The sequence below is a fragment of the Lepidothrix coronata genome, unplaced genomic scaffold, assembly GCF_001604755.1.
Source record: "Lepidothrix coronata isolate B3197 unplaced genomic scaffold, Lepidothrix_coronata-1.0 Scaffold39, whole genome shotgun sequence".
Taxonomy (NCBI): Eukaryota; Metazoa; Chordata; class Aves; order Passeriformes; family Pipridae; genus Lepidothrix; species Lepidothrix coronata.
In genome coordinates, this window is record NW_016690219.1 from 3,818,795 (window position 1) to 3,834,926 (window position 16,132).

A 16,132-nucleotide genomic window follows, 5' to 3' on the forward strand; every position below is an offset into this window, starting at 1 on the left:
TAATACATTTCACTACATCCTGATTCTGTAAAAATAGATGCATTTCCTTACTGCCTGGGGAGTTGGCCAGTATAATCCTTTATATCCTCTGCTCCTCCAAGTACTTCTCCCCTCTTCACATACATCAGAAGTCCCACAGCAGACAAAAAATGGTGCCAGAAAGGGGATTTTTCACTGTTCTCCAGGATGGCTGGAGGCAGGGAGTCCTGCACCCTGTCCCCACATGCTGGGCTGTGAACCCCAGCTTTCAGCACCACCAAGAAACTCAGACATGTATGCAAAAAGTATGTACAATTTGCCACTTTAGCACCTTATTTTGTGAGCCTGGTATTCTGCCACTAATTAAGATAGAGTTCAGTTTAACTTTGCAGCATTTAAACCTCAGTAAATACTTTTAAGAAAACGTAGTTTAAAACTGAGTCTTTTCCAAAGAGTTGAAACTAACAATACAGTAGCAGAAATCACAGATATTGTATCCTAACATAATGGGGGCAAAGAGGACTCTAAGTGTGATTATTTTACTTTTTAAAGAAAATATTTTTACATTCTTGCACCAGAGGCCAAAGAAAGCTTTCAGAAACAGCAGAACCCCACTGCAAAATAAGCTACACTAGTCTAAACACTTCAGAGATCTTTGTTTATCTGCTAACACATGAACATAGTTTATTTTAAACTTGGTCTCTCAAAACTGAGGATGAGATACATAAACTATAATATGGTCTATATTTAAATAAAAACACTAAGAAAGAAATACAAACTTTCCTCCTAAGGTTATAAGATGTTCTTGTATGGTGTCTATATTACCTACTGATGTTCTCCTACAGTTTCTATTACTGTCATAATTAACTTCCTCTCTGATCTATTTGTTTCTCTGGGAAGCAGAGACCCAGATTAGTCCAACTGGACTACTGGATTAGTCCAATTTCTCTGGTTTTAGAACCTGAAATTATGAAGAGAGCTAAATACTGAATGTTCTGAGTGTTCAGCACTGAATGCTCAGATTTTTTAAGCAAAGTTGGGTTAATTTTAATACAAAATTTTAGACAAGTCAAATTTCACAACACTCAGGGCTGCACACTGTCATGCTGGCTCTTGGAGCAATAGCAGCGGAATGGTTTAAAAGCAAGATGTTGCAGTTTTCTTATTTCTGCAAATTATGCATTCCATAGAAAACAACACACCAAAATAAGGTATTTCCACATAAAACAAAAATATACTTGAAATTACAATATATAAGTTGAAAAAATGTCTGCTCTGGAACCAGGGAAATGACCTGTCTACACATCACATAATCAAAGTTAATTTTTTATATGGGGTTGGCACTCCCACAAGATGCTTTGGGTTGGCTTAAAAACATCTCTCTAGATAGAACCATGCAATTTGGTAGCTAAATGAAGTCATAAATTCTTAGAGATGATAAAAAAGAAAAATACAAACAACAAAACAACAAAAACCAAACTGAACCACAATGAAACTGAATTATTGAAGGAACAGACTTCAACACAACATAAGCACCAACTTTCTGATCTAAGCATCTTTGCACAGAGTTACTACAGCTTAATACCATCTCCATAGTAAATCCTGAGCCTAAAAAGTACCTTCTACAACCTAGGGACAGAAATTGGGTTGGGGGACTGTTCCATGGAAATAGGTCTCCAGCATCCCATTGGAACACAAAGCTATGCAGAGAGTAAATCACTATGAACACATCAACAGAAAATTAATGTCAAGGGGACTGTTGCAGTAAAACTTCATACCCCAGACTTACTTTTGTTCTGGGATACAATCCCACAAATGTTTTTGATTCTTTTTCTACAGAAATGTAAGCCAAAATTCCTTTAGACTTTTTGTGCTCCTCAAAGGTACAGAAAATTACACAAAAACCCAATATATATTAAAGTTTTAGATTTTTAACACCAAAAAAATTGATAACCAAATACTTCTCAAGAAAAGACTCCCAAATAATAGATGTACATGTTCATCAGCCTTACCTTTTGGTTTACTTTCAGCTTCTGATTTTATTACTTCTGGTGAGTTTTCAGTTTTTGTTATGCTGGGAAAATGAATTAGCTTTGATACAGGAGAATGGGTAGGTAATGGCTGTAGAAGGGAAGAGAACTTTGTTAACGAAAATTCTTTACAGGTTTTATTTCTCATCAGACTACAGAACACGCCAATTTTTAATTAGCTGAGATGATGCAAATTAACATCTCAAAGAGATTCAGTGAGCTTTCCCATTAAGCACTTCTCTTACTGTAGCTACTCCATTACAGACACTGCAATTAGACTTCATCTACTGACTAAAGACAACACAACTTTCAGACTGGAAGCCAACCTCAGGACAGAGCCACTGTACTTCAGCAATTGTATTTCAGCAGTTCCAGGTGTTACTCTCCCATTAGCCTGAAAATTGCCTCCTCCAGCACAAAACAGAAGTTATTTATCAGCTCTGCTCAGAGGAACTCCCTGACAATGCTTACTTTGCACTGGGATAAGGCAGGAATATTCAGCAGCCACACACCACCTCAGACAATCAGTTTTAACTACTCAGCCAAATGTAAGAGCACATAAAAACCCATCCCAGTTTCCCTTCACTCTTAGAGATTTGTACGAAACAGGTGAGTGTCACTCAAGACTTCTCCTGAATGAAAACCACTACAAGTTTCAGAGTTAACATCTAACCAAAATAAATATTACAGTATTTTTTTTTAATATTTTTCCCCAGAAGACTTACTGAGCTGCCAGATTCTGACAGCTTCAGCTGCATCCACTTCTTCACAGCCCAACGAGCTACAGAGTATGATCTTACAGTCAGTACTTACCTGAGCAGCCCTAATAGCATTACTGATGTGAAAAATCCCACTGCCTTTAGTAACTCTGTTCATTTTCATTTACAGTTCAACTTCGCAGATTTTCTACTGTCAGAGAAACTAGATTTGCTCTCTCCAAATGCCTGTAGGCTGGTATTTGGTACCTCTGTCATACCATGGAGGAAGCCACGGTCAGCTGGGATGTTCCTGGAGGACATATGCAATTTAACTCTCTCCAGAATGGTATATGAAGGAAGCACTAAAATAACCCACCTACGAGGTTAAACAATTCCAACATGGAAATAGTTCTCTATATTTCCCCCTTCCAAAACGAGATGCAATTAGAAGTAAGAGAGGAAGTCTAGGCAGGCAGGGTATAAATAGCTGGAGCCCAAGCAGGATGCTGGGACCAGCTGAAACAATCTCCTGCAGCAGCATAAGTGCCCTTGAGAACTTCAGATACATCAGTACTCAGCTGTCCTGTGCTAAACAGTCTCTGAATTTCCCAGGGGAAAAGAGCCCTCTCTACTCTAGACAGCTTTTTTTTTTCCCCTTACAGACTTAACAACAGCATGCCCTTCCAGCATCCCTTTAACCCTGAAGAGAGTTAAGCACAAATCCAAGGAAGCCATCTATTTTCCCAAGACCTTCATGAGAGTTACCTCCCTTGGGCTCTCCATGTTGTTCTGTAAGTCTGTCTGCCTTTGGGATGACTTTGGCAACAAGTGGAAGAGGAATATTAAGTGCTAAATGAAATTGTTTATTTCTTTGTCACTAGGCTATGCAAAACTGTTTTCTCACTTCATTTCCTCTCTTGCTGAGAAATGGCCTGCGAGAGCTTTCCAGAAAGGCCAACCAACAAAACACAGCACCAGCATATTTTATTGCTTATACACAGTCAAATACGACAATTCAGAAGGTCTGAGGAGACTTCATATTAACTGAGCAGAGTTTAGACAGGCTCTTTATACTCCCAGGTAACAAAGAAGAAAGTAGGGAAACGTGCTTTTGAACCAGTGGTCTTGCGACAAGAAGGCAAGATGAAGCTACGTCCTGTAGCCCTCGTCTAACAGCGTTCTCTTGAAGATTTAGTGATCCCACAGACCCCCACTTCAAGGGACAAGGTCTGGAGATATCTGAGGAAAATCAGTGTGCCTTCACAGAATCACAGAATGGTGTGAGTTGGAAGGGACCTTCAATGACCGCCCACATCCAACCCCCGTGCCATGGGCAGGGACACCTTTCACTAGATCAGGTTACTCAAAGCCCCATCCAGCCTGGCCTTGGCTGAGCAACCTGTTCTAGCATCTCACCTCCCTCACCACAAAGCACATCTTCCTTATGTCACCTCTTTTCTTCCTAAGTCTCTCCTCTTTCAGTTTGAAGCCATTGTCCCTCGTCCTGTCACAACAGACCTTGGCAAAAAGTCTCTCTCCATTGCATTGAAAGGATGCAATAAGATCTGCCAGGAACCTTCTCTTCTCCAAACAAAACAATATATTCTTTAGGAGGTAACATTCCCCAAGCCTTAAACAGAAGGCAACACACTTGCAACTTTCATTTTCTGAATCATCTGATGCTTCTGACTGGACCAGAAACAAAGAAGACATGCACCATGTCATTGCTCTTAGCATTGCTATTGAGGGAAAACACATTCAAGGAAGTCTCTGTCCCTACCGTCCTTCCAGGGACTCAACTGACCTTCTGCCCTACACCATTACAACTATTTCCATGGCAGCAGAGGAGAAGAAATCAGTCAGCAAAACAGCATTAATAATCATAACAGGCAAAAGACTGAAATGGATAAAGGCTTTAAAAGCTTTCTTGAATTCATCACCTGAGTCAAATCTGAAAAATTGGACTATCTCAGCTGCCTTTAATTTATCAAAAGCTAAAAATCCATATATAAGCTCTTGGAATAAACAATGCATAAGTTCAAGATAAAGGACTGAGAATCGTTGTGCTTTCAAGGGGTAAGAGCACTCTCGGGTTCAGATCAAAATAAAACTCAAACTGCAGCAATTCCACTATCATTGCATTATCTGCTCTCTCCTAAGCTCCAGTAAGTTCAGTATAGAGCACAGAAGTGCTCCTTTTTCCACTCACTCATAAAAAAGGAGGAAAAAAAAAAAGAATGAGGATGCAAAATTCTAAAACTGTATTTTTCAGGCTTACATTATCAGCAGTTTATGGAGCCAAAAGCTTGGCAGCATGCTCTGAAGGTAATGGCAGTTGACACCTTGAACAGCAATTTCAACATCCACCAAAACTTGAAAAAAAAAAAAAAAACCAAACAAAAACTTAAAGAAACCCCAAAATATTCCTTGTCTTAAAAGACAAGTTTAACTTGCTCAAGTAGGCTTAACAGTCTTGACCCAGACTACAAAATCTTTTATAAGAAGGATTATGAGAGACCTCACACTGCAGATGTGTTTGAGAGTTGATTATGTCTTACACCACATGGCTCTGAAATGACAATTTTCTATCACCATGGTTTTCCATCTCTAATGTTTTAAATACCAAGACATCTGAACATTTGGTATTTGACATTTTGGAATCAATGTTAAATATAACTTAGTTATAACTTATTAGGAAAGAAGCCTGAGGGGATTTGTTTCATTTTATAGGCAAGAGCCCTATGAGATGATGATGGTCAGAGCCCACATTTCTTAAATTATTTTTACAGGAAACCCCAAAATAACAGTATGTACCAGTACAAACCTTATCTTGCTTTTTATCTTCTGATTCATTACTAGGTAATCTCGTCTTAAGTTTCACTGAGCCTTCTTTAAAGATATCCCCAAACCCAACACCTCGGATTTTCTTTGGCTGTGCTGGTCCAGACGCAGGTTCACCCCCGTTTCCTGGAGAGGTCACAGGTGAGGTAGGACTATTGGAAACAGGTTCTGAAAGTAAAATAAGAAAGGAAAAGTTATTTTAATAACTGAAATTATATATTTGCTTTTCTGGGGAAAAAAAGTGGAAGCTACACAGCTGTGTGCACTGCTCCTGTTAAACAGCTTTTCTAGGAACTGTAGTTGTAATACCTCACATTTGTTCTAGTTTTATATTCAATATAGGACCAACTGAAAAACTGAAATGACACCAGTATTGCCCTGATTACTCTGGCAATTAAGTCAATAGATCACTAATATTTCTTGCTATTTCAATTATCACTCAGGCTCCACAGCCTTTTAACATCAATGTTTTCCATTAGTTTTATGAAACACTGCTTATTCATTCTCTGAAAATGGGGTTTTAGTCCAACATTTAAAAGCTTCTCATTAGCAGAGCTGCAGCCACGGACAGCGATGATCAATAAAGGTCCACAGTGAATCCAATCATGTTTAAAGAGCCACAGGAAAACACAGTGTCTCAGTGGTAGATGATGCCTCTCAAGGCACCAAAGTGAAATTTTCCTATTGCTCAAAATGCAAATAGATAACACAACTATTTAGCTCTTATAATTTTTTAGTTTTAAGGGATAACATTTATCCAGGCCCCAAAAACGTATTTCAGAGAACTTAATTTTGGCATTAAGAGCTTTGAGACTTTTTAAACTTTTTTTTATTTTTAAGTTATGGTCAAATCTGTTGAAGTTTACAAACCAATATTCACAGGTAAACTACTTTTATATGCAGAATTCCAGGAGACAGTCATGTGAAAACAGAGAGCTTTTATAAGCCAAACTCAAAATAACCTCCACAACTTTTAGCATTTTGGTTAAGTTCTCTTCAGCCTATGCATGTTTGGAAACTGCAACAAAAATTAAAGCCTCTTCCCTCTATCATAAATTTAAGATATTTTGATGATACCATGAGGCTACGTGGCTCTTGACTTCAGTTTCTCACCTTTTCTCTATCCAGTTGCTCTTCACTCAGCTATATCCTCTCAGATATCTAAAAGGATAGCTGGACATCCCATTGATGAGGAAAGTCCAGGTCACATGTTTGAAAGACCCCAGCTGAGTGAATGAGGCAGTTACTGTTTCCCAGGAGTGAGGATGGGAAGAAACATATTCAAGATGCTGTCTGTCAAAGTACTGAGCATTAAATATAAGCCCTGGGAGGCTGAGGCCTGTTAGTTACTGACAGAAAATACAATTACTTCAAACTACTGTTCAGTCTCACTGACTTCAGTATTCAGGAATTAAGACCAACATATATCCATTTGTAAATTTATCTCAGACCCCACTAAACTCAGGGAACTTGTCCTCCCAGGATACAGCCACTGAGCTATTTGCAACAAGGATTGTCAAACAACTCTTGTTTTACGCTACTGCAATTATTTCCACAATTTACAAAAGAAAAGAAAAAAAAATCCAAGCCAGACTCTCCTTCCCTATGTCTGAGCAAACCCTTGTCTGAAACAATCAATACTGAACATCTTGTAAATGAGGGTGCACATTACCACAAGGTTAAAAATCACTTTTCCCCTTGAACGTTACACAGTTGTCTTTAACAATCAATTAACTCCTGTTAGGATGTTCCCAAAAAACACTCCTAATTCCAGCAGTGTCATATCACAAGTCTCGAGCCTTCAAACAGTTCTTCGTAGACCAAAATGTTTCTAAAGTGCATTTTTTCAAGGGAACAAAGTAATTGCCTGTAAAGCACAGTCCTGCCTGGCACCACTCAGCACTCAGCTGTTCAGTCAGAGACTGTCTGCTTCTGCCTCAGTTAAACAGCCACAGCCAGAAAGGAACAGCTAAATGCAAATTCTGCCTTAAAAACATTTCATGGTTAGACTAAAACACAATGAAGAATCAGGGCTCCCTTCCCAGGGCTCATTTTAAGTTGAGGCTCTCCATACTGTTTTGATTCGAGTTTCAATTCTCAAATGACTTGGTTAAACATTTAAGTTTTGTGTGTTCAAGAACTCAGGACAGTGAGAATAAGACTGAAAAAAGCTACTAAACAAAAAAACGATTTTCCGTCTAATACTAAAAAGGATCGACTCTGAATATAATAAAATTTCTAATGATAAAATGCAGAACACACACTTGCAAGATCAAGACCTTGACTGCAATTTTATTTGAAGTGCACTGGGAGTAAGACAGGTTATCTTCATACTCAGCATCAACACTTTCCAGAATGAAACTAAATACTTACCCTTCTTAGGAAGCTTGAATTCTTTAAAACTTTTGCTGTACTACAACCATAATACTCCAAATTATACCCAAGATCTAAGATCACTTTGCTAAGGGTTTACAATAAAGCCAACACCACCTGTGTCATCCACAGCATCCTGTGTTTCTCCATCATCCATTGACTCCAATTCCTTCACAAAGTTTGAAGGGAATAACCCTGCCCTGCCATTCAGTGTTCCACTCCACCAGCCTTCTTCTACCTGTAGAGAAATATTTTGCATGTTACCAACAGACCAATAGAGCAAAAGGAAATTCCTATCAGTTCCATCCACACTTCACTTATAAAACTCTACAAACAACTTGGGGAAAGTTCAAATCGACCATGATTTCTTTATAGAGAAACCTACCAAAGATGTAGAAACAGTATGCAAAAATTTACTGTCACTTCTATCACTACAGCAGTGATCCTAAAACATGAGATTAGCCCCAAGACAGTTAATCCAGAAAAGCAGCAAAATGTTCATCAACTTTCTCAGGGTAAGACAGAATAACAGGCACTGCACGTCCAACAGAAGAAGAAAATATTAAACTGTTTAGGAAATAAAGATGAAACTTTTAGCCTGGCTTTCTATGGAAATTTTTATGCATTCTTGCTGTCCATGTCTTTTCCTCTGCTTTGTCCAGTTTCCACAAGTCCTGATCCCACTTGCTTTGTATCCATTGGGCAGCTTCACACAACTTCAATCAAAAGACACCAGTTTCAAAGCTATAATTTCTACAGATAATATTGGGTAGAACAGAGAGAAGTCCTTAAGGACATCACAGAGTAATGGAAAACTAAGCTGTTCACTCCTCCTATCAGAAGGCAGGTGGCTGAGCAGGCTCTGTCTGGTGCAGGGACTTTCCCATCAGAGCTGGCCAGCCAACAAAGGTAGCCAAGTCCACAAGGATTTTGTGGTGGCACACAGCAGTCCTAACAAAAAAAGTCTGCTGGATGCCAGATTTTGTTGGCTTTGCTCTTCACAAAACAACCCATTTTTGCACTGGAAATAAACTTGTTCAGGGATTAGGGAACATAATGACTCTAACACTCAGTTATGTGCTTGAATTCCTGGTGTGTCACTTTCACTGAAATACTCCAAAATTTAATGGAATGTTTATCAGGAATAACCCACGGTCCAAAGCAGAACAAGCAAAAAAAACTGGGCATGCAGAGGTGATAGAGTAAAACAATGCCAACAGACTAAGAACAGTACTCTTCCAATTTATGAACAGTTTTCAAAATGTCTTAAATAAATACAATCTATTTACCTAATGAGTACTACTTAAAAACTCTAATTAAGATAAACTTTCAAAATCTTTCATTTCAGTTGCCTTGTTTTCGGGCTGGAAAGCTGTTTTTAGAAAAGCAACAGGGAAAGAAAAAGAAGCAAACCAAACAGCAGTTGTTTACATTGTCTTTTTTTAGCCTTGTTTTGTAGGTCACTACGCCTGACACACAGGCACAGTTTTAAACATCAACCCACCTCCAGGCAAGCAAAGCAAAGCATATCCAGAACCTGGCAGTGCAGAGACTGGCAATGAAAAGAGCACTGTTATTTTTAAAGGCATCCTGGTGCTCGAACAGAGCTTTGCTGTGCATGGTTCAAACTCAGAGGCCGGTCCTCTGAAACAGATTTTAAGCACAGATTACTGGCAACCGCTGCCCAGGCTCTGGCACCTCAAGCTTTACATAACACATGATAGAAACCTAAAACCTTGACTCACCCAGACTACACCCAGGAGCCTCGAGAAAGGGACTTTTAATGCTTACGATACAGAAAGCAGCTTGAGAATCTCTTTCTTCTTCTGCCAAGAAATATGGTCAGCAAAGCACTTTGCAGAGTTGCAAACGCGAAGTGATGCCAGTTCAGAGACACTCAGCAACAAAACAAACATTTCTTGAGCACACTTGCTTCAACCTCCTCAGCACACTGCCTTTAACTGACTATATACTTTTTCTGGTAATATAGTTTGTATCTTTAATTGACATTAAAAAATCCGGTTTAAGAAGTTCTACACGCTTCGGTGGAGAACATCTGCACATCTGTTGGTGCCAGCAACACAGATGACAATTTCCCAACCTTCCTCTTCCATTTCAAAATCTTACCAGATGATACAATTTTCCACAAGAGGGAGGTACAGCTTTGGTACACACAGCAGAACTCTTTTAGTGTGAATCCCATCAACTTATTTCTATCAAAAAACTCAAGACTTCTCAACAAGAGAGAAGGAGGAAGGCTGAAACAAGTAGTTTTGCCAATACAGTTTGGTTTTTTGTTTAATAAAAACTTCACTAATGATGTCAGATGAAATTTTATTTTGCTTGATTACACCAGTATGCAAATACTAAAAATATACTACAAAAATAAATCTGCTCATTAGTGCTGCTTCTGACAAGAGTGGGTGAAGATATAAAAGAGAAACAAAAGTTTTACAGAGATGATACATTCATCACATGCACTCTGTGCATTTTTTTCCCACGTGTAAAACTCACATGTTCTGTAAATAAGAAACCCTGTGGATTTAGCCAGCATACAGCACAAGAGCCTTCTTCCCTAAAAGCTCTCCTCAATATTAATAATTTCATTTCTGAACACATCTGCCTCCACCTTTGATTTCACAATCAGTGGTGTCAGTTTTAAGGACATAATTTACAAAAACAACTCAAGGACTAAATACTGAATTATTCTTAGGTAATGTAGAACTGAAGCTCATTTTACCTTATTTTCCCCATAAAGAGGTAACCAAATGATCTTTCCTTGAAGGAACAGTTACAAGTTATCTGTATATATATATATATACATATATATATATATATGGGAGTGAATCATCTCACAGTAGTGAAGACAAGTTCTCCCAGCATACAGCACAACCAGTGGACAGTATTTTCTACCATTCTGCACATTTCTTGTCCATCAGTACAGTTTTGTGAAGCAGACAGACCTAGTCTACACCTGCCAGGTCTATTCTACATCACCATAAAAATAGTGTGCCAACAGCTCTGTGCTCATAGTAAGCTGCAGCATTTTTCTGTCTGGTAGCATTTGCCTAAAAAATTTTTTAGCGGTTTTTCTTAGAAATAGTGAAGACTGGGCACTCACATATTTTAAAATCATTAGGATAGAAGTAAGAATGAGGACTAATAAAAAAAAATTTCCTTAAGAAACCAGATGAGGAAATGCTTTGATGTTTTTATTCTATTTATTCTGTCAGGACTGCTAGTACAGGCACCATCCACAAATTAAACTGCCGAGATTACCCAGGAACACTCCTTTACAAACGCCCACACAATGGTATTTATGAAACTGAGTTTAGTGAGCAGGTTTCACAAGTCATTTGCTCTGTTTACTCAAAGGTACTAAATTCTACTAGTGCAAATGAACCTAAAGACATAGCTTTTTCCTTGCTAGGAGAATGGAAGAGTTCTTCCTAGCAACTGTCAGGTGAGCAGTAGCACTTTCTTCAAAAGCTTCCCACAACACAAGCTGCTATTGAATGGAAGAGATATCAAGGAAGCACATAGGTAGGAACAGATAAGAAACCCCCACCCCAAACCCCTACTCAATCACAAGGGGTCAATGCCAAAGTCTAAACATGGAGATATCTTGAACTGTATTTCTTACCCAATGGAAAAGGGAGGCATTGGGAAATCATAACATGCTGTTGAGTGCATTTATATGTTCCATATTTTTAAGCATGTGGGGTGAAGTAGATTGTACTACAACTAGAGGTTTCTGTGCTGAATATTGGTACTGTTAGTTTAATGCTTCAATGTGCTTACAAGAGAGCATAAAACTGGAGAATCAGGTCAAATAACATTCACCTAAACCAAGTTAGAGTATGTCGACTTAAAGGAAACTGATCCAACAGTTTTAGCAAAAGCATCCTAAAAATAACAATCACACAGACAGGACCAAAGATCTGTAAAAGTCTTTCAAAAAATGAATCTGTGCTACAGATCAAAATTTATTGCTGTGATGATCGAATACTTCCTGTAAACATCTAGTATTCATTGATTTAGCATTAGATCCTAAGAGACATTCCTAAAATAACAGCTTTAGCTGCAAAAACTCTACTTTTCCCATGCTATTTTTCCAACATGCTTGCAAACCCAAGCAGTCACCCAAAAAAGTCAATTTGGCTTCTGGCACATAAAGAGACGATCAGCTCTGCAAAACAGCTCTTACCTCGTCGTTGATGTCGATCACATCCCCCACCTTGAGCTCCAGCTCATCTTCGTTCTGCGGGACGTACTCGAAGAGCACTTTGCACTGACGCTTCTTGGACCCTGAGCCGAGGGAAAGGGCACAAGTAAGAACACCCACAAAGGAAAACTAGTCTTTCCTTCACTCAAGCTCCTGAGGATCCAATCTGACCAGAAGACCCATAAGCCATCCCAAAAAGCTATGTTGCTTTCGACGCTGGTTTTCCAGTTTGTTGTGTCACGTTAAGTCCATCGAGCCACAGCTTAGATGGAGGTTGAGAGCAGACGGACAATTCCAACACTGCATCGCCCATCACCAACACCCTCTGAAAACATGTTGACTCAAAAGTCAGGTAAATTCCCACTACTACAATTTTTCAAGCTATTTCCTGACGAAAATCTGCAGGAATGACAGTTGCTTCCAGTTAGCACCTGCTTTGAAGAAAACATGCAAGTTTGAGCCTCCAGTCTTCAGGCAATCCTGAAAGGAGAGACACCTTTTGTTGTGCACTGATAGCCCTTCTGCCCTCTAACACAGACCTTGTTAACCACAGCTCTGAGGTAATGCCAACATTTGCTGGGCTCATATTTCAAAATCCAAACTCATTTTAATCTGCGAATGCAAAAAACCCTCCCTTTTCTCAGTGCCAGCATGGAGTCAAACTAAGCATCAATTAGCAGTGTTTGACAAAAGCAAAATTAAAATTAAGTGCAATCTTCAGATGTTTGCCACACATCATTAAAGCTCTGCAGGCGTTAAAAAGACAAAATGACATCTCGAGATGGGGAAGCACTGAAGTGACTTCCAACAACCCCTCCAGTCACAGCAGTGTGAACCCACATTGCCTAATTACTGTGCACGTATCCTGGAGTGATGCTGCTGCTGAACCCAGAGAGTTTATGCATTTCTCCTTCAAACAAGAGGCCATGCCTTCAGACCTTTTCCACAACAGAGCAGCCAGCACGCTTTTGAGGGCAATTATCATCCTGAGCTATGACCCACACACGTTCCCTATCCTCCTCAAAAGCAATCTGCTTCAATTTAAATGAAAATATGAATCAAAAGCTTGATGTGGTAAAGCCTAAGCTTACAGGAGCTGTATAATTTCTATGCTTTTTCCCATACTTTGTACTCCCTTCACACTGAAGCTTCAGCAATTACGATTAGCTGTGTAAAACATTTCAAAATACAGATACTGCCTCCAAGATTGATCCTTGTCTTATTACAGCAGTGTTCAAAGTCCAAAGTCAGACATCTAGAAGACAGCCACACCCAGCAGCCTCAGTACAAAACACACCAGGCATCTGAGCAATATTCTGCATCTAAAATTTCTGAGAGAGGCCTCACCAAACCTAGAGTTTTCTCCACGCTGGTATATGACCCGTGCAAGAAACAAATAAACCAGAAATATGAAACTCTGTGGGTTACTTCTAATAACACATAATTGCCCACATAATATCCCCTTCTTTTGCCTCCACTGGAGCTCATACATCAGCCCAGAGGGATTGTTCAGTTTACAGTAATTGCAATAAACGGTTCACTGGCCTTTACTGTCTCCTGCAGCGCTTTCAGGGCTTCTCCTTTGTAGGAGATTAACTGATACCAAAAAAAGGCAAATTAAAAAGTCACAGCCATTTGGTATAAATCTGATCTCAGCATTCCTTTTTAATACTGTAATTCTACCTAAATGGGGGAGAAAACAAACCCACGGATGGGATGCATTTCACATCCAGAACTCTTCCTCACCTTTCAGTGAGACCCAGTTTAGGAAGTACTGCCTTCCAGTTTTGAAAATCCCTAGACTAACTTAGGAAACTTAATGACAAAGCTGTGTCAGAGGAGGTGTAGGCTGGATATCAGGAGAAAGTTCTTCAACCAGAGGGTTGCTGGGCACCAGAACAGGTTCCCCAGAGAAGTGGTCACAGCACCAACCCTGACAGAGTCCAAGAATCATTTGGACTACATTCTCAGGCACATTGGGTGATTCTTGAGATGTCCTGTGCAGGGCCAGGAGTTGGACTCAATGATCCTGATGGGTCTCTTCCAACTCAGGATATTCTATGATTCTAAGGTAACCAATCCAACTCAGGAAACAACACTCCAGCTTCACTGGTACTGCAGGACTGCTGGGCTGGCAGCCTGCAGGCAATTCTGTTCCTTTCCAAAACAACTTGTCTGGCTTCAGGTTTTGTTTGTTTTGTACAGGGTAAACCAAATTTAGCCCTTTGTTGCAGTCACTTAGCCCACCTTCTGTGTTTTCCTTCTGCTGAATAAAGGCAGACATCTAACTGATAGGAATTCTGCCTGCAGCTCACCACCCACCTGACACAAAATACCTGAATTCAGCAGCAGCTGGGAGAACAACACAAGGAACTGAGCAGGACAGACAACCTACCTCACTGCACATGGAAACTTGCTATTAAAAAAAAAATATTAAGAGTTTCTTTAGGATTATAAACCTCATTTTACCAGGTGAGGAACCAGAAGTGGAAAGACAACTAAGCTCTGAAAACCTTTTGAAGGATGCAAGTGATTGCCCAGGCATAGAGCAAACAGGATCTGATGGAGCTGTTTAAACAATCTTCCAAGAAAAAGGGAACAGCAAGTAAAATGGAAATGAAGACTGTCACTGTACCAAGTAAACAGCTGTGTGCCTAGAGGAAGGTGCTGGAACACCATTTTCTTCCAGAAGGATGAGACTAGCCAGAGCATTGTGGAGTTGGAGAGCAAGTTGTACCTACTACTCTGGCCACAGCCATCAGCGTGAGGATGAGACATGAGATACGGGATCATTCCAGGGTTGGGGAAACCAAAACAAGTAGCTGGCAGCTGAACTGGTATCAGATCATGTTCACAGAATCCTAGAATATCTCGAGTTAGGAGGACCCGTAGGGATCACGCTTATTCCCCTTCAGAGTCTGGCTGCATTTATCCAGGAACAGCATCAATCCTTCAGGCTAGATTTTTCCAAAGCCTGCTGATGTAAAGATCTAACAGGCACATACTGGCGTTGCCAATACGCACATACAGATCAGAGACACTAAAAAGCAATTTTGAACCCTTAGTTGCCTAGAACAAATTATCAAGAAATTTTTAAATCTGGTAGTCTTATATCAGGGCTTTCGAAGACAACCAGTGGCTCTTCTCCTTTTATGGGCAAAATCTCAAAGCATAAACACACCAGAAACAGTAAGTTCTGAATGCTTTCTTTTTAAAAAAGCAGGCTTAAATCATAAAAGCCTCCAATCCCTTGTAAGAGAGAAGAAGCCAGAGTAATTTAGAGCAATGTCTTATAAGAGACTGATATGTCCAAATAAAAATGACAAGTCAATTTGCTGGATGCAGGGAATGGCAAGTTTTCTGCTCTACATTTTGGTCACCATGATTTAAAAAAGTGGCATTAAAACACAGAAACCACAGATACAGAGGCAACAACACCATCCTGAGGGTTGCTGTTAACAACAAAAGGAAAACCATGGATTTTGTTTAGACACCACCAACTCCACCTTATTTCACACCAGAGGCAGGCCTACCCTGAGTAATCTGAACTCTGGAATGCTTCCTTGTCACAAAACCTTGAATTTTTAACAAAACTTCATGTTTTAACATTTCTTTTAAAAAGACCACAGGAAGATATCTTTGATTATCATGAAAAGGCCTGCAGGTCTCATTGAGGTACCTGATAATACAAGCAGAGTTTACATGAATTTGCAGAGCTCTCTGGTATCTGGAAGGGGTCTAAATCCTGTTCCCAAGAAAATTCATCCCTATTACTGCTCTTAAAAGCTACATATAAGCTTTCTGCCCATACATCCAGAAGCAAAATTTGGCTTCAAATCAGTTTTTCACCCTATACTTCTAGTTTTCCATATAACCTTAAAACTAAGTCAGGCATTAAATAATTCATGTTTATTTTTAAAAAGCCTGTCAGCAGCTTATGCAATTGAAGGAATTGGAAGGACTACATACTCTTCTTGAATCCTTTG

At 39.5% G+C, this 16,132-nt stretch overlaps 1 protein-coding gene across 1 annotated transcript in view; it reads right to left on the reverse strand.

Moving 5' to 3' along the window:
- Window positions 1–16,132, reverse strand: part of CD2AP (CD2 associated protein) — an 87,233-nt gene that overhangs the window by 24,944 nt on the left and 46,157 nt on the right. The window contains exons 4-7 of the mRNA XM_017813129.1: window positions 12,129–12,229; window positions 8,039–8,159; window positions 5,532–5,716; window positions 1,992–2,100 (exon numbers count right to left, since the gene is read on the reverse strand). Of these exons, the coding sequence (XP_017668618.1) occupies window positions 1,992–2,100; window positions 5,532–5,716; window positions 8,039–8,159; window positions 12,129–12,229 (516 nt within the window). The remainder of the gene's footprint in view (window positions 1–1,991; window positions 2,101–5,531; window positions 5,717–8,038; window positions 8,160–12,128; window positions 12,230–16,132) is intronic.